At 35.1% G+C, this 24270-nt stretch overlaps 1 protein-coding gene across 1 annotated transcript in view; it reads left to right on the top strand.

Annotated features, from left to right (window-relative positions):
- NEK11 (NIMA related kinase 11) overlaps positions 1 to 24270 on the top strand; it is a gene marked incomplete at both ends in the record, with an annotated part of 99225 nt that overhangs the window by 19498 nt on the left and 55457 nt on the right. Inside the window, 7 exons of the mRNA XM_084306670.1 lie at positions 1843 to 1961; positions 7901 to 7965; positions 9258 to 9384; positions 19027 to 19176; positions 19279 to 19357; positions 19871 to 19956; positions 23846 to 23965. Of these exons, the coding sequence (XP_084162796.1) occupies positions 1843 to 1961; positions 7901 to 7965; positions 9258 to 9384; positions 19027 to 19176; positions 19279 to 19357; positions 19871 to 19956; positions 23846 to 23965 (746 nt within the window). The remainder of the gene's footprint in view (positions 1 to 1842; positions 1962 to 7900; positions 7966 to 9257; positions 9385 to 19026; positions 19177 to 19278; positions 19358 to 19870; positions 19957 to 23845; positions 23966 to 24270) is intronic.

Here is a 24270-nt window from a genome sequence, read left to right on the forward strand (position 1 = left end):
ATGGTCTGGGGCAGCCATCTGGAGTAGGTGAGTCACTACTTTTTTGAGGTGTGTAGGCTCAGGCACAGCCCATCTGGTTGCCATGCAGCAAAGTACCCAGCAATACCTTTTCTTCCCTTCCTCTGCTCCGCTGTGAGCAGCCATTGGGAAGCTGTTGAACATTTGGAGTTGCAAAGGGGAAGCAGCTGCTCAGAGCTCCAAGTTCCCAGAAGAGCTTCTCTCTGGGCTGCAGCAGGGATGCAGATGGAGAGTCGAAGCCCTATTCCCATCCCTAGTGAACAAGATGACTCAGACATTTCAATTTAGAAATTGCAGGACATTGTCAGGGAACACATTTTTAACGTATGACAAAATATATTATTTTTCAACACAATCACTCTTGAATTTTGCAACTTTTAGAGCCTGAAGAACCACAAACACTATTGTAAACTCATGCTGAAATAGAAATGTATAGATCTGCAAGGACAGAACCTGCTTATTTTGTAACGTCAGTATGAAGCACTGTGGTTTTGGGAACAGAAAAACAAGGAATATTGAAGAGACCATAACCTTTTGGAGTCAACAGCACAGGGAAGGGTTGATCATGGGAAATGGCATGTATCAGCATAGCTAGTGGTCTGTTTTCTATACACTTAGGACAGTGGTGCAGGTTAAACTATTTTCTTGTATGTGGCACGTAATACTTCTGATTTTATGCAGAAGTAATGATTTATGCAGAGTAGGTTGTCCTGATGTAAGGTAATTAATCACTAGTATAGAATTAGACTCACCATCCCTTTGCTCTGGGATTAGTTACCTCGACATAGTACTTGCCACTAATGTGCATTCTTGTAAACAAAATCCATTTATTTTATAAAGTGGATAAACAACCATTTCTCTCTTTTTTAGCAAAATAAATGGTCTTCATTTAAGCTTCTTTGAGAGCCTCTTTTATCATGCTGTTTGACTGATTTTTACAAATATCTGCCTTTATAGTTTTTGAGTAGTCTTTTTCTATATATATTGCTATGTATCATACTGCTCCATTTTTAGTGTTACTTCTAGATTCACTTGTAATTTTAATGAAGTATCTACAATAACACATGCCACAGATTATAGACAGTTTAATTCTGCTTTGTTTCTGACAAAAGAGAATTTGGAAGAGAGACAAAATATCATAATTTAAGAGTCTGTATTTTAATTCTTAAGAGAACAGCACAGTTTCTTCACTGCTGATACGCTTATTCAGTGTAAAAAATGAGAATGCCTCTTGACTGTGCATTGTTCAACTTAAGTGGAAATGTTTTCCCTAGATTTACAAACTATTGTTCGGACCATTCAGGGGCAGATTAATTTCCTTCCACTTAGCTGTTTACATCTGAGCTGGACAATGTAGACCTCATAAACCTTTATAGAGAAACTGCATTTGTACAACATGATCCATCCCTTCCTAAGACAGACATGGCAGAGCTAATTGCACTATGTAAGTGACTGTTCCTTTGCCTTAATTATAATTAAGGGAGTTTGAGGTGACTAGCTCAGAAGTACATGTCTAAAGTTGGGTGACATGAAGTGAGAACTCTTGAAAACTTTTGTGATTTTATGTAACTCTTGAGAGAGAACTGACCTAATTTCCTTCTGCAGCCAGACAGCTTGATCTCATTTTGATCCTCAGTTCTGTATGCTTTTGGTGCTGTGAGAGTTCAGAATTCATGTGCCAGCATTAATTTTACTGCCTGTGTTCTGCGGAGCCTGAAGGTGTAAGAAAATGGCATCCTGTGATTTCATGAAAGAGAAGACATTTTAAAAAACTAACTTTAAATGTACTTACTTTAAATTTAGAAATGTTGTGATGTTTTTCAGGGTGGAGATCTAGACTTCAAAATTCAAGAGTACAAACAATCTGGGAAAGTATTCACTCAAAGACAAATAATAGACTGGTTTATACAGTTGTTACTTGGAGTCAACTATATGCATGAAAGGTACAGTCATTTGCTTTAATACAAGAGCATTTAACTTGTGAGGGAAGTGAGTAAGCTTTTACTGACTTGTATTTATTCAAATAGAAATTGAACCATATTGATTATTTTTTATTGGAATAAAATCCTAGTCAACGAACTGCTGTAGTGTATGTGTAGTATACATAAAGTGTAATTAATTGTCTACCATGCAAGGATATTGTATGTTATATCTTTAACAGTGCAGTGATAAATGTCTTTGTGTGAGACAAATTCTCTAAGAGCCAAGTGAAAAATTTAACATGATAGAAATTGCTCAATATTGTTAGAATAAAATAGTTTTAAAGTTTAAAATAAAGACAACTTTTAAGGGGATTCAGCAAAGAGCTCTTGCAGATGTTTAATGCGAAGAATCAAATATAAGTGCTTGATGTAATCCCCTTAAAATCTTATATGCTTACATTCTTTGAAAACTGACATTACTTTTAACAACACATCAAAGATTAACCTAAAAAATTACTACAGATCATTAAGACAGTGATTTCATGAGACTATGATTGATTAACACATTTCATAACTAATAGTTTAAGATTCCATGACACCACATGTGTCAAGTTGGTCATCTGATGGAGAGTGGTAGAGCATTGGTCTAATAAGGTCTCAATGCAAGGCTTAAAAGGCTTTTTGTGAGCCTTAGGGATCCAACATTCTTGACCATCCCTTGGATTTGCTGGTAGCACACTCCACACAAGATGCTTGCACTGGTTTTCAGACTTTTGAACAGCTGTGGAGACCTCACTTGTTTAGAACAGGGATAATAACAGGTGAATAGTTACCTGGTAATCTCTGCGAGTGTAGTTCTTGCCTCCAGTGTGATTTGCAAGGTGTTTCATCCTGCCAAGATGAACTGTTTGGGCTATAATTCCTATTGAACTTTCAGAAATAAGAATGTCATTGCTGCAAGGACTGTCTTAGCATAGGTTAAGGATATTTCTCTGCTTTCACCTTGTGTAACACCTACTTTGCCAATTGTAAATAACTAATCTGCACACTACCTCACTCAGATTTAGATGCATGTTTTCAAGAGATGAAAAATTAAAATAATAATTTTGCCAAGAATAATGGCTTAAATTATTAGCACAGCTAGTGAGGGGAGAGAGAAAGAGAGAAAAGTTAGGTTACATCCAGAGTCTGGAGATGAGAATTCTTTTTTTCTCTTTTTTTTTTTTTTCTCTTTACCTTTTTCTCCTCTCTCTTCTATTTTCTCTTCTTTTTCTTTTTCCTTTTTTCTTTTTTTCTTGTCTTTTTCTTTTTTTCTACTCAGAATATAAACTAGAATAATTAGTCTTCAATTCTGCATGAGTAGTTAAAAAAATAAAGATTATTATCTGCTAAATTGAGGCTGAAAACAGCACCACGTTGATGTAGCTGTTTCAGATTTATCTCACAGTAGCTTGGGCCAAATTTGGTTGCTTGAACTTGAGTTTCAAGAGAGGAGCAGGTGGAGATAGTCACCGGTCAACAAGAACAACTGTTTCTCAGTTGAGCTGAAGTGAAGTATGTAGGATACATTTGACCTAAACTGAGAGATGCCTAATGAGTTTTTGCACCTGCAGAGTCAGACTGTAGAGGGAAAAGGGCAGAATGAATTACTGTCTGTGACTCAGAACATTTTGGTTCCTAAATGCCAATTTATCTGGGGGTTGTACGTGATGCACCGTGCCATCCCCACAGACTGCAGTGATGGGAGCACAACAAAGAGAGATCTCTTGGGATGCTGTGTTTTTCAGCACTCACCTCAGGCAGAAAGGACAGAGGAAAATTGAAATAAAAATCTTGACTGTTTAACTGAACCATTAGTGGCTTTTTTCCCCCTTCTTGAATTCTGGTTTAATAATTTATCATAAAAATGTTACTAATCTGGAAGGTCCACTTTTGGTAAAATCCTTTCTTTAACCTGTGTGTTTAGAGGATGTATTGTGTAGACTAATGCAGAGTAATAATAATAATGTATTGTATAAGTTGTTCTTTCTTTTTGTCTTTTATCTTCTGTATTTCCTTATGCCTCTATTATCTGCACTTTTCTCACAGGTCCCTTTGTCTACTCTTTTTTTCTCTCCTTTATTTTTCTCATCTTCTATTTGTTCTCAAATCTTTAAAAAATTCTTATAAATAAACACTTTGATAAATGTGTATGTTAAATTACTGGGTTTCCTGAAAAGTACAGTTGAATTCTTCAGTGAAAATAACAATTTGATTTTCCAAACAGCATTTCATTTTCTCTCTTTGAATTAGAGCTATTTAATAGCACCGCTCCAGACACATAGAAATGACTTGACAGTTTTATTTGTATTTCCTTTATTATATTGTGGTTTTAACTGTATTCACATTAGAAAACTATTCTCTGTCTTATTATTATAGAGCCAAACAATAGCTTAAATGGCAAAGCTTAGGCTTAAAAGGCTTTAAAAGTACCTACAGAAATCTGTTGGAATTACTGAAATACAAACATAGAATAACAGCCCTCTGTTTATGTGTAAAGGAGTTGTATGTGATTTCTTCTATACTGATAAGGGAAAAAAAAGGTTTAATACATATTTGAACTATGTTTTAATGCAAAAAAAACTTTGCCCTAGAGTTAGAATCTTGAAATGTTCATTATCTGTGGGTTGGACTTCCTCATGCCATTTCTTAGAAAATCTAGCTGCTTTGGGTGGGAGTTTTTATCCCAGAACAGCAAAAATGGTAATTTCTGGTTCTAGACATAAATTACTGTGTGGATCTGTTTCTTGTGCACCATTAGTTGAACTTTTGAAAACTACGCTTTTTGAAAACTCTCATTGAGATTTACCTCCAGAAAGAACTGTTTTTCTACCTTATGTTGCTCTCTTCCCCCCAAATAAAGCAGGTTGTACAGATTAGGCATTCATGTCTTTTACTTATGCTTCATAAATCCCAAAGGAGTTATGAATATCTCCCAGTGACTCTGCTATCTACTGTCTATTTTACATAATTGAAGGATTTTTGAATTTAAACTTGAAAGCTAAATTATCTAGAATTAAATAGATGCAATCCTCATCTGTCATTGATATAACGAAAGAGACAAGTAGAGGACAGGCAGCATAGTTCAGTGGTCTTATCTAGACAGAGAGAGTTCGCGTGAAACCATCATCTGGTCTCTCTGGCATACTTGTAGTCCATCACATATTAGTGCACAAAATTGATCCCACAGCACTCAGGCAATGAAGCCATTGATTCATTTAACCTCAATTTGAATATAGCTGACCATTATGTTATCCATCACTTTGCTAATCTTTATGAACAATATGCCAACGCAGAGATTTTGATGAGGTTACCATTTATTCAAACAAGTTTGTTGCTTTCAATCTATAGGGTAGCACATGCTGTCCAAGTCTATCTGGATTTCACATTGTCTTTCCTAGTACAGGATTCACAGTTGCCCAGAACCTCTTCTCAGAATAGTTCTTCAGACAAAGGAAAGAGAAATTTATTGCTGAATATTTTGCAGAAGCAAACTACTTCAGCTTCAATCAGCTTCACTTGCTGGTATGTTGCAGAGGCATCTTTATTGAAGGAGGCTGCCTACTGCTCAGTGATACGTGCTGCTTTTTTATAAGTATGAGACAGCAAGCAGGTAATCTGTAGAACATAGGTACGGGTGTATTTATAGTCTAAATTTAAAACCATCCTGAAGTGTTAATTTCTACCCAAAATATCAATAACCACTTCACTAACTGTCAAGTTAGATTAAGATTTGCTGGAGTCCAGTTAATTCATGTTACCTTTATTGGCAACATATATTTATTTCTTGCTAGAATTAAAGTAGTTGTTTCAGTTAAGGTTTCAGCTTGTAACTTGTTAATCTTCTGACGTATCCTGGCAGATTGAAGTGGCTGTTGTCAAGAGTTATCATCATGGGAAGTTCCAAAAAAATTACCCGCAAAATTTTTTACTCATATTAATGCATAAAAGCATCTTATAATTATTGGCAACACAAATAATTTGCATCATATTTTCATTGCTATGTTGCACGTTTATATTAGCATTATATTCCATTTCAAACCACTGTAGCCAAAATACTTCTCTTTATCTCATATAGTAAGTTACTGAAAGTTTTTTGCATATTTTTTATACATCAAGATACTTGTCATTCAAATCACAGTTGCCCAGCTAACTTTTAGGTTCAAGATTATGTTTCTACAAAACTAAAAACAACAACAACAAAATAATAATACAAAAAATGAAAATCTAAGACAGTGAAGTGAAGTTCTTTCAAAGCTCTGTGTGATGAATGGTAAGGAAATACTTTATGAATCTAAATTGACAGAGCAAAATTTATATACAACTGTGTGTACATAGGCTTATAAAATAATAAGGAATATAATCTTAGCTTAATTTCCTTACTGATGTATGCATGATAAATGTATGTATATTGCTCAAGAAAGTTGCCAAGTAGAGAATAAACTATTTATAGACATCAGTGGAGACATGCTGAATACAACTTTCATTTTTGCAAATGTGCAATCTCTCACTAGAAGTATTATTTTCAGGACAAAAATTGGAAAAAAAAAATCCATAATGTATAAAGAACTCTTTTCTTTATGTCCCATAAAAATAGAAATGTTTCCTTGTTCAGCTACATGTGTACTACAATATCTTCTAATTGCTATTTCTCTCCCCCCCCCCCCCCCCCCACGCAATTTCTGAACTAAGTATATTGAATTAAATAATTTTTTTCTTTTCTTGCAAAAAATATTTTCCAATGAGACATGGACTAAATTGCTTATTTTAATTGTGCTGTAGGATACGTATTTTCTGGACTTAATATGGAAGCTGTTTTGGAAATCATTTCAGTATCTCAATGCATTAAATGCATTAGGCTATAATAATTCAATAAAATTTGACGTAATACTTGAGGATTGCTCAAGAACAAATAAAATCTATTACCATATTGAGTTTTTCTGCCCACATCTCAAGAATCTTAGAGCCTCTGTTGCTTTCTTTATCTGTTCTAAATGACTAAACAAGTAGTGTATTTGTAATACCAAACACAGTTTCAGTAGTCATTATGTACTGAAGCTATTCTAAGCTCCTCCTGAGCAGAGATGGTGGCTTGATAACACACAGTGTTAGTTATAAGGAACTTAAAAGTGGTTGAATTCAAGTTTGGCTGAGGTTGTAGGGAACCCTCTTGGAAGTGTTATTAATAAGAATTAATTGAGAAGATGCTTTGTGTACTGTAGAGATTTTTTTTTCCTAATGAGCTTTAAAATCTCTAGAAATGGAGGAGATGCTGTTTGTCCTGGCATGGTGTGTATCTTCTGATGCTGCTTCAGTCTTTGATGGAAGAATATATCTGTGAAAGCTAGCTGTTCTATTTCTTTTCCTTTTGATCTCTGTCTTTGTAAAGTTCTTTTATCTTCCAGACCATTACCGTAAAAATTTGTACAAGTAGCCTAGTCTATATACATGTTTGTCTTTCAAGTTAATACGTTTTCTCTGCAGGAGGGTTACCTGAGCTTATTGCTCTTATTGCTGTTTTTTCTCATCCCCTATTCTATTGTGACACATCTTATTCTTCTGGCTGAAAATAGGATGTCATGCTTTTAAGAAGAGCCAGACAGGAAGACATGCTTTTCTCTTTTGCTCTGCAGCTCATGTTAAGCCTGTATCTGTATTCTCAAGCTGGGATCCCTGGGTGCGTTTTTATTATCCTGGCTGCTTAGGCTCTCATCCCACATGTGGGTGTCTGTGAATGTACCTCTGTGTTTTTGTGAAGCTCCTTAATGCCAGTCTCTGTGCATTGTCACTTACAGGGTTAGACTTGTAGCAGCGGTAGGCTGGCCTTCCTAGCAAGGAATGAAGATAAATACTTGAAATACTTGGTATGTGACTTTGAATCATTCAAGTCAGATGAGGTTGAACTTCTTTTTGTATTCCAGGCGAATACTTCACAGAGATTTGAAAGCCAAGAATATATTTTTGAAGAATAATCTTCTTAAAATCGGTGAGACTTGCATACTTTTTAAAGATATGTTTTACTATGATAGAACAGTCCAGCAGACATTCTGTGAATAAGGAGATTTACATGAAGTGATGTCTGATGTAGTGTTTGATTTGTGGTCAAACATTTACCTGACAGGCATACACAGAAACAGGGACCCATACAAGCACTGAAATCCCAGCCTTGAGGGTGCTCAGAGCTCACCTGGACCTAGACCTGAGCACCCTCATGTAGCTTTGAAGGTGGCCCTGATTTCACTTGGGTTTGAATCAGATGACCTCCTGAGACCTCTTGAAACTATGTTCTTCTATGTGGTGTTCTTATTTTGAAAAACCACAGAATTTTGGATGAATAACCATATTTAAAAGTTATTAAATTTTTTAATGTTCAGTTACTGTATTGTATCTAACAGTAGTTTATACAAATAGATAAATATTTGCATATGCCCTTGAAATATAAATATTTAATTAGTATCTTGCCTTTTTGTTACCTGTGCTTCTAATCGAACATGGTTTTCCCAATCCATGTTAGGATGTTAGGATGTCCTAATTCATCCTCTTTATTTACAAAAAGCAGTACTTACAGGTTAAGTTCTTTGTTGCCACTGAAATTATTTTGTATTAATTTCACTTTCATAAAGAGTTCCAAGCATTTATTATAACAGGTTGGTTTAAACACAATTCTGATTTTTTTTTTTTGTATTATTAATCACAGTGGTACGGAAGTATCAAACTCTGATGCCTAGAGCTATTCACTACATACACATTGACAGGGCAAAACCTTTCTTAGTATCCCAACAGCATCGTTATTTTTTTATCTGTAGAAGTTACCAGAACATGTGGACAAAACCTTTTTTGTTTAATCCCTTGGGCCATTTCCTGGAAATATAAGTAGAGTTGGCAAAGGCTGATCCCTCCCTTTGAAATGGACTGTAGGTAGAAATGGGGAAGTAGGTCAGCCCATTATTCCACATAATTTTAAATAAGATGGACACCTAGATAAGAAATTCCTACTAATTACAGTCAACTTGGGTTGACTTTGAAGTGATAAGCAGGAATTAAAAAAAAATCTCTATCTCATTACCAATATTCTTGGTTCTCTGTAAAATAATGTTTTTGTGTTGACATGTCTGGAATTTTGACCACTTATACAAACTGAGAATGTGGATCTTAATTTAAAAATGGAGAGTGAACAGAAGCATGTGAAAGCTGCGTTAATGGTTAAGTTCTTTGTAAGAATTTTAGTCTTATTGTGCTTAATTGTTTGGGGGCGGATCTTTCTGTTGTCACTTTTAGGGGACTTCGGAGTTTCTCGTCTTTTGATGGGTTCATGTGATCTGGCAACTACATTTACTGGGACACCGTACTACATGAGTCCAGAGGCACTGAAACACCAGGGCTATAACACAAAATCTGATATTTGGTGAGTAGTCAGCATGCTATTTCAGTAGGATTATACATTTATTGAAAAGAAAATGTCATGAAAGGTAAAATGTCATATATTGTCAAGATCAGCATTTGACTATATTTAGGAACTACTCTCAATTGTTTGTTTGTTTGTTTTTTAAAAAGCAAACCAACGGGGTTTAATGAAAAAGGAAGCAGGGCTTCCTCGGTAGGGTGCTCACACTACTCCTCTAAAACTATTCCAGGATATTTGCATCATGTATTGCAATTTGAAGATTTGCTCTTTGTGTTGAGAAGCATGTGGTTACTATTATATGGGGCTATGCTGGACTTCAAAAGAGAAGAATATTCAGGTCTGGTCTCTGCTGTGACACAAGATGATGATGGATTAATCTTGAGTTCTGCTAGGAAGGGGGAAATCTTTCTCTTATAGTGAAAGATAAATAGAAAGAGACAGTTGTCTGTGAAATTGCCATGGAAGGACCAATTCCTGGCTGAGAGGGAAACAGGAGAACTTTCTTAGGAACTGAATTGAAAAGCATTGGAACATGGCAAAAGGAAGAAGATACTTGGAAGGAGAGCTGAATACGAGAATAACTGGACAGAAGCAAAGAGGCAAACAGTTTCATAAAAGGCTCAAAGGTAGAAAGAGAAGTGTCAGTTCTGCACTTAGATAGCACAAAATACTGACTTCTGAGGTAATGATTAAAGAATCAAGTTGAGAACCTGAGATCTGTTGAAAGATTTTAAAAAACAAGTCTTTAAAGTCTTTTTTTTTAAAGGAAAATTTTAGTAGTGCAGGTATTTTTTCAAACTAAGATGAGGAATGATTTTTGGAGTGGGGAAAATACCTGTCTTGTTTATGTTCTAAAACACCCATTGTATTTCATGGTGACTGTTAAAACTATTGTTTGTTTGTTTGTTTTTTAATTCTGTCATAGTGTTTTTTATAAAATACTTTGTTTCTTCTCTTAAAACGTATTTGTTTCTGTAGTTATGCACATCTGACTGTTTTGTTTTGTTTTGTTTTGTTTTGTTTTGTTTTAAAGAATATTTCAATCCAGGAAGTTTCCTGTATAAAACATTTGACCACTGGAATGTAGTTTGTTTACCTGATAATTTACTCTAAATTCTGCTCTGTTCTGACTTTTCAAAATATATTTGGGAGTGCAGGATATAATTCTAGAAGTTCAGAACAATCATCTGTACCTTTAACTGCTAACAACCATTTTTCACGGTTAACATCTTCAATCCAGTCAACAGATGTGTCAGGAAACTCATCTCATGGTCTTTATAGCTGAACAGAGATGGATTTAATGTCAGATTCGATCTTGTTCATCTGTATCAAAATAAATATGAGTTAATACATGTAGTCAATAAAAATATATTGAGAGAACATTTCAAAAGATGTGAAAACAACTGAACAGACAGGAAAACATGACTTTTGTGCACTATTACTGTAAAGAATAATTTCTATTGCAGTTGACACTGGATGTAAAATATATGTTTAAGTTCTATTCATGCTTACATGTGTCAATCCATATGTCACTGCAGCATTACAGAGTAAATGAAACCAGATTTTGTCAGCATTTTTATAAATGATGTGTTGATCACTCTTTTAAACTCTACAAAATAGCAGAGAAAAGCCCCTAGAGCAAGTCACTAGCTACTCGCTTTTTGCTATACTTGATGCATTTTGTTATCTTTCCAAACTAATACCCAGAGTACTCAGCCAAGGGTGGAACTGCTTTCACGAGGAGGTTCTTGGCCCTTTGTGGTGGGGGCACAAAGGAAGAGATGTGCCCTGTCTCACTAGAACCCTGGCCCACAAAATCTTTCTGAGCCAAGAAACTCTCTTTCTGTAAGGACTTTTCAACTATGAAGGGTCATACATTGAATTGACACATTGGTGGTTTAATTCCTTCATTTACTATTTTAATAGTGACTCTGAGTTTATTTTGCACTTGCTGGCCTTGTAAGGTGTCACTAGACCATCTGAGTTTGAATTGTCCATCCCCAATCTTGTTTGTGAACTGTCTTGGCCCACCAGCTGCACATCTGCTTCCAGCCCTTGGTTTTGTGATAGTTGCATAGTAGTAAGCACCAACACTTTTATATCATTTCACATTTTCACTTCATAATGCACTGTCTCATACTTTATCCTTTTTCTATAGTTGGGTGTGCCGAGGTTCTGAAACTTTTTGCAACCTTGCGTATGTTTTTTGATTCTGAAATTAGGATACTTCTTGCTAAACATTTGGGGAAGTCATGACCATCAATTCTGTTCATGTTTGTTTTTCTACTTATTCCCTGTGATGCCTAGAAAGTTCAAAGCCAAAAGCTTTAACAAGTGTGCATGTGAGAGCAAGATATTGCTGATCAGCAATCAGTGTGCCACGTCTTTGAACAGACGTCCTTCGTCTGATTTTGGGAGAGCTAGGGAGGAGAAGGCTGTTTTCCATACATTCAATGGAAAGCATATTTTCTCCAAGGACAATCTTAACTCCATTCCCTGACACAGAATTTGATGATTGAGGTGAACATGCCATGGAAGACATTTGTTAAGGTGTTGGCTCTAAAAACCAAAGTCACTTTTATTTATCTGAAAGTATGTAGAAGACGGATTGTGTTCCAAGTTCATTTTACAACAGCTTTTAGCCAATCATGACCAGTTCACTGAAGCTTGCTGGGTTTCTCTGCAGCTTTTTGTTATCAAGTTAGTACAAAGGCTGGTAAATTTGAATGTCTCTTCCTGTTGAGAAACTTCTCTAGTTATGAGATATAAATGCTTTTTGATAAAGCTCAAGGAAGCTCATTTTTTAATTGCTTGACATGTGAGAGCTCAAGTTCTGCTATTGTTTCAGTCTTTCTGTTTTTTAAGGGCTTTTTTTTTTTTTTTTTTTTTTTTTTTTTTTTTTAAGTGTGACAGCTCATTTTCCAGGAGTCAGTAACTTCAATTCATTAAATAAATTGGTTTCCTTCAAAAAGTGATAGCGAGTTTCTACCTTAAGGAGCACACCATCCTGCTAGCATTCTTAGTTCCCTTGCTTACAAGGAGTGTAAAATCTTAGCATTATTAAAATGGCTTGGGATTTTTTTTTGAGTTCTTTTGATCCCAGCTTTATTTCACTACATCTAAATATGTCTATATTGTCATCATTGCTTATAACAGTAATATCTACATATAAACATGGCCTATGCAATTGTACCTATGTAGCATAATATCTTTATTCCTTTCATAGAATGAAAAACCCAGGAGATAGCTAAAATGACCTGGTATCTTTGAAATCTGAGGAATGATATTTTCTCTTCAATTCTGACTTCAGTAGAGGAATACGTAGGAATGTTAGAAAGAACTGTTATTCCTTGTCTGGTTATTTATTCTTATATCTGAGCTCAGATTTGATGAGGCTGCTCTTGTGTCCTTCAAACTATGGAATATTCTACAGCCCAAATGCATCCGTCTGTGAGAGAGGAGGAAAGGACAGAAAGATCAGATGAGCTGTGGAGCAGCCTGTTCCCATTTCACACAATTTTTATGTAATGACACATAAGAAGCCCTGGTAAAGGTGAACTCCATATATAAACTTCATAAACATTACCCTCAGGCCTACCACGTGCAGCAAAACTGTGCCATTTCTGTTACTGGGGACCAAACATGGCTGTAGGGATTGTACCATGCTGAGGGGGGTGAGACCTTCTGGTCAACTTTGATATTTGTTGTGCCTAACCTAGATCTACCAAATACATGTCCCATCCATCAGTATTCATTCCTCAACTTTTTAGATCAGGTTGCTTTTTCTAAAATTAGTTGAAATATAATGAAATAGAAATATTTCTAATGATAAAGCAAGTCATCACTCAGAACTGCTAGTTTTGCACAAGTAGTGATAATAGCAAGAGTGTTAGTGAGCCTAGATGTTGGGATACATATCCCATATCTAGGGATCTCTGAAGAACAGAGAAACCTTTGTACTTTCCACTGTCCTCATGCAACCTAGAAAGCCTAAACTTACCAAGAAGGTCAATGATAATTTCCACAGATGGTCCTAAAGTTAAAGTGGACTGTTGTAGCTTTCCCAGAGGTCTTCTTTATGTAAGAAAATTGGAGGTTCCCTTGTCACACGGGCTCCCAACCAGTTTAGATTCTGCTTTTTTCATACTGGGGAATGAGCGTCACTTTCTCGTCACACTTGCAACTGCCTCTGTGTTCACGTCTCCAGTAAAGTTAACAACATTTGCCTGCCACTAGTTGTTAGCACAACTGCAATTTTTTTCAGGTTTTCTAACCCTGAGAGTTTGGGGTTGCTTAAAATGAGACTGTAATCTGCACTGGTTTGTAGTCTGCCCAGATCAGTATAAATCCTCAGTGCAAATATTGAGTGCTTCCATTGTAGCGGCTATTAAAACCATCTTACTTTGTTTCTGAGTAGATGTGATAAAGTGTAAGCAAACAGTTATGAACAATGATATTTCTCTCTCCTTTTCAAAGCTATGAGCATATTTGGCAAACTTCACCCATGAACTTCATAAAGAATTTCTGCGTAATATGTAACACAAATTATCTCAGAGGCAGAAATGATAACAGAAACAATTCGGTTGAAAAACACATCTATTTGTCATTTGGAAGCAAAGCAAATTCTTTACAAGAGAGGTATAAATTGTTTTCTTTTTGTCTGGCAGAGACAAAGGAATATCACATTTGAATCCATTATACTCTACGTCAACTTTCAAGTGTTGCCATATTTTGATAAACGTTTTTTTTTCTGTGGGATTTGGTTATATTGGGCTCCCTATGCCACACATCTTGGGACTTTCATTTTAATTGTGCTTGCTTGTCTGTACTTTTGCCCCAGTTTGTCTTTTCTTTTAATAATAACAATCCAAAAATAATTATTTTTAGTGCCAAATTTTATGTCGAATAATTACCAAAAGCAGCCGTAAAATTCATGCATTGGTCTTTTGAGTAATGTTTAACCGATGGATTTTTTTTAAAGTGCAGTTTTATATGAAAGCAAGGGTTGAAGCAGACATCACAGATTTCTCATCTATGCTGAAAAGGTGTGCTAGATCCTCATTGTTATGAATCAGCAAAGCTCCACTGAAATGATCCCTGGTTTTAATTCAGAGATAAATGCAGAACAAAAACTTCTTCAAAGCAATGTGAGTTGCGATTTGTAAGCTATGTTCTCATCAATATTTTTATTTTATGGAACTTAAGGTAGAAAGAAATTGCCAATATGTGACTCATGGGAGAAAATTTCAGCCTACTCTGTCTCTGTAAGATTTTGTCCCAGAGTTTCCAAACTATGGGTCTTCAAGTAAAGCACAAATTGTAATTTGGGTTAATAATGGTGTCTAAAATATCTTTTCCTCCCATATTCCTCTATCTAGTCCCAAGACAATTAGAAAAAGAAGATCCCTATAGCTGATTATGCTGGTGCGATACTCTTATTAAGAATAATTTTGGCACAAGTATTTGATTTCGATTTTTTTTTTTATTGCAATAGTGTTGATTATAATGGATTCTTAACAGAATGTGGCAAGTATTTATTTCTAATTATTTTCACCATCCCAGATACAGATAGCAAGAAACAAATACATACCTATGTTGTTTTAAGTGAGAGCTATTTCAGTTCAATAATAAAGGCAGTTATATCATCACCCAGTGGAAATTTAGTGCATCTTAGCTGAATTCAAACAGCTGTTACTGAAAACATTTCATAGCTGGTTTTGCTGAGATTATGTATCTTGTGATAAGAACCAATAAAACATTCAGAAGGAATTATTATTTTATTTTTTCCACTTCTTTGTACTGTAGAAATGCTAGATGGTTGTAAGACTATTAAATGTCTGTGCTGACCAAAACCCTTTTTATAATTGCTATTATATACATGTACCAAGAGTCAGCCAAGCCCTTTCCACCCCATGAATGAGAGAGAAAAAAAGAGGAAGAACCTTTCCTTTACTGAAAAGAGTACAGTGATGTTCTTTTTACAGTGACCCAAGCCAGGCAATCTTTGTCATGCTTTTGGCCCCTATTGCTGTATATAACTTCACCCACGTGAGTGGGCTGCTCACCCAAATATAAAGGTTTGGAGGTATCCAAATTTATTTCTAAACTAGGCAATCTATATAACTAATAATAGTGTCCACAGCATTTGAGGTTATAACTTGAATCAATCTCGTAGTGAGGAACATTTTGGAATGGGATTTGTATTGAAAGGAAGTTTATTAAAATAATATAAATGGTTTGCTGCTAACTCTAAATCTGCCTATTCTATGATATGTAATATAAAATATTGTTTATTGACTGGATGAATGACTAACGCTGTAAAGAGAGTTTTTACAAAGTGTACACAGAGTATACGTGATTTTGGGAGACTCCCCAGTCTTTCTGAATTTCCCAAGTGTTACTGGCTTTGTGTCTGGAAATAGCTGATAGAAGCTGGAAGGATTCCTGAACACTCAAAATGTTTGAAAGTGCTGGGGAGATGCATAGTCAGCATAATGGCACATGAAAAGTAAATCTGATAAATAATACATATAGCAATATTGTAATCTCTGTATGTTTGGTTTCTGTTTGTTTTGTTTTGTTTTGTTTTGTTTTTTCAAAAGCTGCTGCGTGCTCAGCTTTAATCGCTCCTTGAGAGGACAGACAGGAGAGTCTTTTGCGATAATTCAATGGAAGTATCCATGAAGTATATGGAGGTATTTAAAAATCCAGTGAAGTTTTGGGTGCACAGACTACCTTGATCTTTTCCCACAACAAGACCCCACAGAAATTAATTACTATGAGAATTAGGATGCTGCCATTCTATCCAATTGGTTCACTGTTTAAAAGACTGAGCCATACGATCTGGATCTATTTGTGTCCATTAGACACCAACAACTATTAGAAAGAAGTAGGCAGGAAGATTAATGATAAACGCTGCACACCTACAGCTGGATAAACCCTGACATGAAGATCTGAAAAGCCGTGGATGAGAGTGTCATGATGTATGTACATGTATGTATTCCTCATAGACCTTGGGGTCAGCAAATTTTTAAGACTTGGTACAGTCAGACTGAGATGCACAAGCCACAAAGGTATAGGCATTTATATTGTCTGGCTTTTAGCATTTCATTAAAAAGTTAATGTGCACCTTACAGCCTTTGAAGGACTGTAGTGAAGTTTAGAAATTTCTATAAAAGACCAGAAGATGTGAATGGGACAGCAATGCTTATGAAAACAAGTAGCACCAAAAACCACAGGGTGGTTTCTCCTGAGAACGTAGAAGTCTGTCCTTTGATATTGTAGAGAATATACTGAAACCTGTGCAGATGCTCCTTTTTATTATGTAATTGAGCATAAGTGGCTTCAATGTGAAACGATCTTGCATCAGTTTTGCTGAAATGAAGTGCTGTTTAGCACATTTGTTGAACCTATTCACAAACAGAAAGCTGTCAAACCAAATGCTCTGGCTGGATACTTTCATGGCCATTTTAGAATTTTATAACGCTGGCAGTTATACAAGCTAGGATTATAAAAGTAATTAAATGATATGTTTTGGTCATTGGCAAATTGCTCATGGGAATCAGGAAGCAATCTTCTCTTGCTGACTTTGCTTCTTACAACATGCTTAGGCTGGAACTGTAGAAACACAACTGCTCTGAGAAATGCAGTCTCGAGGCAAAAACTTCGTAACTTCCTTAGGCAACTACAGCTCAGCAGCTGTCCTGGGAAGAAGTGGCCTTGCTCTAGGATTCAGGACAACCTTTCTCAGCTTAGAACTACTTACTTCATTTCAAAGAGTTGTATTTTGCAGTAAAAAAAAAATATAATAATAAATAAATAAAAAAATCTACTTTTTTTTTTTTTTCCCTGCTTTTTATTTATTTATTTTTTCTTTCTGTTATTTTTTTCTGTGATGGGACAGATGGGGTTTTCTCTGGGCAGCCTGTTTGCTGCCCCAGCTTCACCAGAATGCCTCGGGTGTTCTTTTTCATCTTTCTCCAAAGTCTCAGGTGTAGTCAGAGGACTCAGCTAGCTGAATAAATGGGCTTCCCTCATGTGGTAAATCCTGTTCTCTTAATGGCTCATTAAGCAATTTTTAGCTGCCAGAATTAAGCAGCCTCCGAAAACAGATTGATTCTGAAAAAAAACAAAAACACAACAGTTTTAGTACAGTCTATCAAGTTGGGATTTTCCTTTTTTTCTTCCCTCTGGCTGGTTTCCTTTTTTGTTTGATGCTTTCAGATGCCACGTCTGCACTTTGGTTGTAAAGTATTTTCTCATGTGGTCATTATCTTGTTTCAGAGTTTGAACGTAGATTGTAAATGTAGAGCATCATCTGTGTGTTACTGTTACTTGAAGTTTTACCTGTCAACCAGCTTTCAAACTTCCAGGATCAGTAGATTTTGGAAGTTTGAAAGCTGGTTGACAGTTAAAACTTCCAGAAGCTAGGCAATTATTTAGGTACCTCTATAGTTAGGCAGTTTTTAGCAAAAATGTTCTCATAGTTGTTTTCAAATAGATCTTCGTAAAGAACCAGTGAGAGAACCCTTCTGTTCTCTCTCCTTGGGTTTATTTACGTTATACAGAGAGCATGAGTTTCAGCTCTAAAATTATTTGCTTGTGCTGTTTTATTGTCAGATGGACTGAAATTATTCCTCTTCTTTAACCAAAATGAATTATTTAAATTTATTCATTATTTGCTTTCAAAGATAATGTTTATACCCTTTTTACCAAAGCCATTCACCTATACATGCTTCTACGTATTACCAGTATGCTTTATTTTCATACTGCTGTAAATGATAAGTACCCCGATCAAATATTACATGAAAAGTAAAGTTGCTGTGCTATTTAAGGTGGTTACCTAGGTGAGTCTGGTCCTGTAGCTTGCTCTCACCAACATCTTCTATGACCTTGATCAAGTCACTTGGCACTGCCTCTGTTCTCCTGAATATCAGTATCAGTATTCTCCTGCACTCCAGTATCAACTGGAGTTGATACTGGGCACACTTCAAAGCCTGGAAAGCTCAGCATCTCTATTTAAAAAAAAAAAAAATATTAGATAGAGGCCAATCGAAGTGCAAGCTATTATGAGTAGTCATTACATAAATCATTTTGAGAGTGATTTTCTTAAAATATTCAACTTGGTGGTCTTTGCTATCTCTGTTAGGACTGAGGAATAAGAGCCTGATAAATAAAATCTGACATTGGTTCTCAGCTAGGTCTTCAGCCTGGCGTATTCAGTTTTTTTTTCATCTCCAAATAAAAAATTGAGGAAATTTTGTTTTATGTGTTACAACATGATGCAGTCATCTAAAATTTGATAATTCTTCGAGTCCAAACCAGTTTTGGAATCTATTTTGAACGTGTGGCTAAATGAGTGTTTATATACCTGCATATATGTGTAAAATATATATACAGATTGTAGGTTTTTGCGTGCATTTATCAAAATTGAATGATGATTGCCCCTGTTTAATATGATGTCAATTGGTGATCTGAGTAATGAATCATAATCTTTTCAGATGAAAAGAATAGCATAATAGTAAAATATACTATTCTCAGGAAAAACGTATATGCACTTGTAATTTTTCTTATTGTAATGTCACTATGCATGCTACTTGTAAAAATAACATCTATGCTATTCTGATTATTTTATCCTTCAAGGTCTCTGGGATGCATTTTATACGAGATGTGCTGTATGGACCATGCATTTTCTGGACACAATTTTTTGTCAGTTGTGCTAAAAATTGTAGAAGGTGATACACCTTCTCTTCCTGATAGATATCCGAGCAAACTGAATGCAGTGCTGAGCAGGTATGTTGCTCTCTTGTTTATCAGTTACTTAAGTTAATTTGAAAATCACTTAAGTTAAATGAAAATCACTGAATTTTCAGTTTTGTTTTCTTCATTTTTCAGCATGTTAAGTAAGAATCCTTCGATGAGACCAGCAGCAGCAGAGATCCTAAAAATCCCTTATGTTGATGAACAACTAAAGGTATCTAAGAAGAAAAAGCGATAGCTGTACACTTGCCACTTGAGTATGTATTTTACAGAAGTAGAGTGGAGACAGAGGAAATGTGTAGAGAAAAAATAACTTAGAGCGCAGCCAGTGGGAACATTAATCTAGGGGACTTTTGAAGCTAACAGTATGACTGAGGCAGAGAGGCAGTGAGAAATAAAGCCTTTCTCACTCTACATGCTGAATGTACCCCCCTTTAAAATCTTATGAGTAATAAGGGGAATGGATATTTATGCATAACGAGTGCAGATCATTTGGGCTGGGTACATGTCATCTCTAACTGTTCTAGTTAGTCATAATTTTAACAAAAAACAGTGCATCTTTCTTTTTTGGTCCCTGGTTCCAACGTATTTATTATTTGACTTTGTAAGGAAGTAGGAAAGGAAACTGCTTGATCATTTTTTGCATTAGGGCTGTTTTGTGTCATATTGGAATCTGGATCACTTCAGCCTCAAGCATTGATACTGCTTCTATTTTATTTCTTTACAGAATATGCAGTACAAATACACAAATATGAATGTGAAAGACAAGGGGCTTAACTGGCAGAAAGAAGCTGCTCCCATTTTTGATGCTGTGTAAGTATTTTTAAGTGTTTTGTGGGCAGAACTATAAACAATTATGGTGTTGCCAAATACTATGCTGTTGTAAACAAATGTTTGTGTTAATCTCCTCATGCTTTGCATTTAAAGGGATTTTGCCATTCCCCAGAAATACAAGACAACCACATTAATGAGTTGCATAATCAGAATTTAGGGTAAAAAATGGATGTAATAATTAAATATTTTTATTCTGGAGCCATAAATTGTGAGTGTGTATGTAGCACATGCACGAATTAATTTAGTAACAGTGAGTGTGCAATTAAGTTAGGACCTTTGTCTGTATATTTTGAAGGCTTAGATCATCATTTTAGTTAAGTCATGGTCATTTGTGTACTGACTTAGTTTGTGTACTGACTAATTGTTGAATGTGAAGGCTATGTTTCCTAAATGACATCCAAATGAAGACATAAACACTTAAACGGTTCATCTAATACATCCATAGGATGCTATTATATTTGTCTTGTAACTTTCTTGTGAGAAATTAAGACTAGTGGTGTTTCTTGACTCTTAAATCAGTGCTGCCTTTGCACATGATCTCTCTTTTAGGCACCGAATATATATTAAATTAATTAATTGTGTCAAATTACAGTGCGGCAGCGATTAAAGCAAATGTCAACACGGGCAATTTCATTTTGTCTTTGTAAATTATCTGCGTGGTTTCAATGGCAGCTTCCATTCCTCTTTGCTTGCTGTCCCTGAGTTTTCTTGATGTGGTTTTGCTCTGTTAGGAGATAGCACATTCAAAATCAGGAGTTTGTGATACTGTACAGACGTAGCAGTCATCTCCATTTTTTATTTCCTCTGAATAACTTTCAAGACTTCAACAGCTATCTGATTTATTTATTTATTTATTTTTAATTAATAAATAGTAGCAATGAAAAAGCCCGTGCACCAATTCAGAATTAACAGTAGATTCAAGGGAATTTGCCTTTCCCCTTTTTGTGACCTCTGTTCTCAGTGTAGGCCGGCAGTTTTTCAGCTATGGTCACTTTGCAGTTGTTACCAAGACTGCTGCTTGCTAGTGTTCCTTTAGGAGAGCTGATCAACTGCAACTTTGCAAAAGAAAGGGTTGTTTAATAACAGTGATAGGAGGAATGTGAAATAAGGACACTGGATTCAACACTGAAAAATATTCTGTACGTTTTTGTTACCTGGTGTGACTGCTTAGAATATATCTGTAAAGCTCTCATAGCTTGAAATTGTGGTTGGAGTTTCCACCCTGTCACTTCTGTTCTTGCTTTCTCTCATTGTCAGATGAGTCTCTGTCCTCTTATCAGACAAGAGTTCTCTGTTTAGGTTTCCACTTTAGTATAAACACATTGTTGAACTTTGCAACTATAGATATGAGGCAATAACAAATGATTCCTGTATTGTCTAATTCTTGGTATTCATAATATTCTACTATTCTTGTTTCTGCTACAAATAGCTCTTTGCTAGTATAGCGGAAACACTACAGTTACACGGGCAGATGTGCTGTACTCAGGAAATATTAGACATACCTTTTGCTTATTGTTGCTGTGTTCAGGTTGAATTAATTAATTCTTGAGTGGATTCCTGTTTATTCAAATGAATTATAGTTAACTGCAGAGATGTTCCTCAGAGATATACCTTAACTAGTTTTGAGGCACTGAAATCTTGCCCAAATATTATGCCAACTCTCTAAAAATAATATTGAATGTTAAATGCTTATTAAAGCATACACTATGAGAATCTTCAAAAAATGTTTAATTCATGCCTTTATTTTGTGGGTTTTCACCTACATTCCATATAGGATTTCAAACTATCCATATGCATCAAAAGATTATAGAAGCTTTCAGGAAGCAGTATTTTTACCTGCAAAATATGTACCTCGACCTCAAACATCCCTGTGTTTCTAGAACAGATTGATGAAACCATTTTATATTATCTGTAAAATATACTATGTTGCTTTGTCCTTAGTTTGAATATATCAAGTCTCATCACCTTCCAAGTGGACATCACTTATTGACAGAGCTAACACCCAGGCAGGACATGATTGCATATCCCAGGGTCTATAATTATTTTTGTTCAAAAGGAAGTCTCAAGTGTGTAAGATGAAGAGCAGGTTCTAACTACAAACATCTTTTTCTTATACTTCGATTAAAAGCATTAAAAAGTCAGCTTCTCTGTGCTGAGGTCCAGAATCGTAAAAACTGGATAAGAGCTATATTTGTTAGAGCAGAGAAAGTTACCTTAAACTTTTCAGAGCATCAGTTTGAGAAAAAAAAAAAAAAAAAAAAAAAGTCGTCCTAGGAGATGAATGTACTGGAGTCTGATTCTTTTTTGATTAAATGTTTAGAATACACATACATGCATAATTCTATTATGACTTTTATTGCATTTATGAGAATGTTAGCTTCTGTATTGCTAGTGGTAAGCAAAGTGACAAACATTTTTTTCAAGCCCATATTTAAAGAGGTAGGTACAATGAAGTAAAAATATCTGAAAAATGGTGGCATACAAAGAGAAAAGTGGTGGAAAAATAATTTAAACATAGGGAGTTTCCCGCATGTGCTGTAGTCTGTGTGTGTACAGGGAGCTGCTTGTTATGGTGTCCTCCCCAGTCATCGCTACTTTAAATTTATGATTTTTTTTCCTCACCAGAAATTATTTTTGGTGTGTATAGTTGAGTCCGGTTTCTTCTAGTAAAAACCTCTAATGGCTTAGTTTATTCCAGTCCCAGGCAAGTCATACATTTTAAATATTTAAGTAAGAAGAAAACTCTATGAATTCAGTTTCAAATTGGATGAAAAATGACTTTTTTTCCCATGAGGTTCTTATAATTTAAATCAGAAGGTTTTTTTTAACAGGGGGCAAGAAATATGTCTGCATTATTCATACTTGAGGAGTTAGTTCCATTCTTATTAATAATTAAAATCTTCTTGTCTTTGTCCTTATCTTTCATATTTCACAGTAATTTTCATATCTTTACACTATTTCCCTCCATAGTCAACATTTGAAAAGCATAATGAAAGCTTCTCAGTTATTAAAATACTGATTTCAAAATGGTAGTCTGCAAGGAGTGTTGCAATTTGTATGCTTACAAAACTGGGCTCTTAGATGGTAAGTGAGTTTATCTCATAAGAGCAAAAATAGACATTTTAAATTCAGAACTTTTTATCATGAATAAAAAGATTGCAAAATTTTGGTGTGAGTGAAATATGAGTGCTATGTTATTGCAAACTATGGTTCAATTTTTGCAATTACTATATGATGTGAGGTAAAATCTGAAATTAATATCCTTTTTCTGATACAGGTCTAGTATTGCTCTCCTGTATTGATAAGTCCATTTTACCAGTGAATTGTTTTTATTGATTAGGACCAGAAACTCAAGAGGATGACATGATAATTATGACTTTCACTGAAGATGCATTAATGCTATCTTTTATTGCAGCCAATTTGTAACAACCAATGCAAAATGTATGAATGTTTTTTTTTGTTTTTTTTTTTTTGTTTGTTTGTTTTTTGTTTTTTTTTTTTTTGTTTTTTTTTTTTTCCTGTGGTTCTCATTTGAAAACTGCCTTTGGATTTGTAATATGCTCAATAATGAATCCTGACAGGGTAAATATTTCACTGTGCTTCAGCATTTATTCTTCTAAGGAGCTGAGTTTACGTTTTTCTGTTCTCACATGAAATGCCTGAAATGATTCATGTTCTTCATTAATCTAAGCCTAAGTTTCAGTGTAAAAGAAGCGTTTGCTTTCCACACTAAGGTCTGTTTAGTCTGTTATAGTACCTGTGACTTTCTAATTATTCCATTTGAAATGTCAGTATGTTTCAATATCAGATCAAAATACCAATATTTACATTTTTATATGAAAATAAGCTGGCATGCATTCAATTTCAGGCAGAGGAAAGTTCATTTGCAGACTCTACAGGAACTGTCTGAAGTTCAGAAAATGACACCACGGGAAAGAATGAGGCTGAGGAAGTTAAATGCAGCAGATGAGAAAGCAAAGAAGTTGAAGTAAGTTGTGCATAACGTTAGTTTTGTGCCCTAACCGTGCAGTTTTCCTCTTTCAGCAGTCTAACGAGAGAACTCGAACAGTCAAGTTAAAAATAAAAATAATATTAAATTTAAAAAAAAGAGTCTTCAGCTACTTAATGTGAATCCCCATTCACTTTGATGAGTTAAATCATAGTAATTATTTATGTAGAAAAAGAAGTCAGAGCTTTAGCTCAAAACTGGTACTTTGAGCATAGTATTTTGGGTTAAATAACTACATGAGAGATTAACAGATTCATTACAATAGGGGATTTTGTTAATGACTT

Source organism: Netta rufina, assembly GCF_964035555.1.
Source record: "Netta rufina genome assembly, chromosome: 2".
Taxonomy (NCBI): Eukaryota; Metazoa; Chordata; class Aves; order Anseriformes; family Anatidae; genus Netta; species Netta rufina.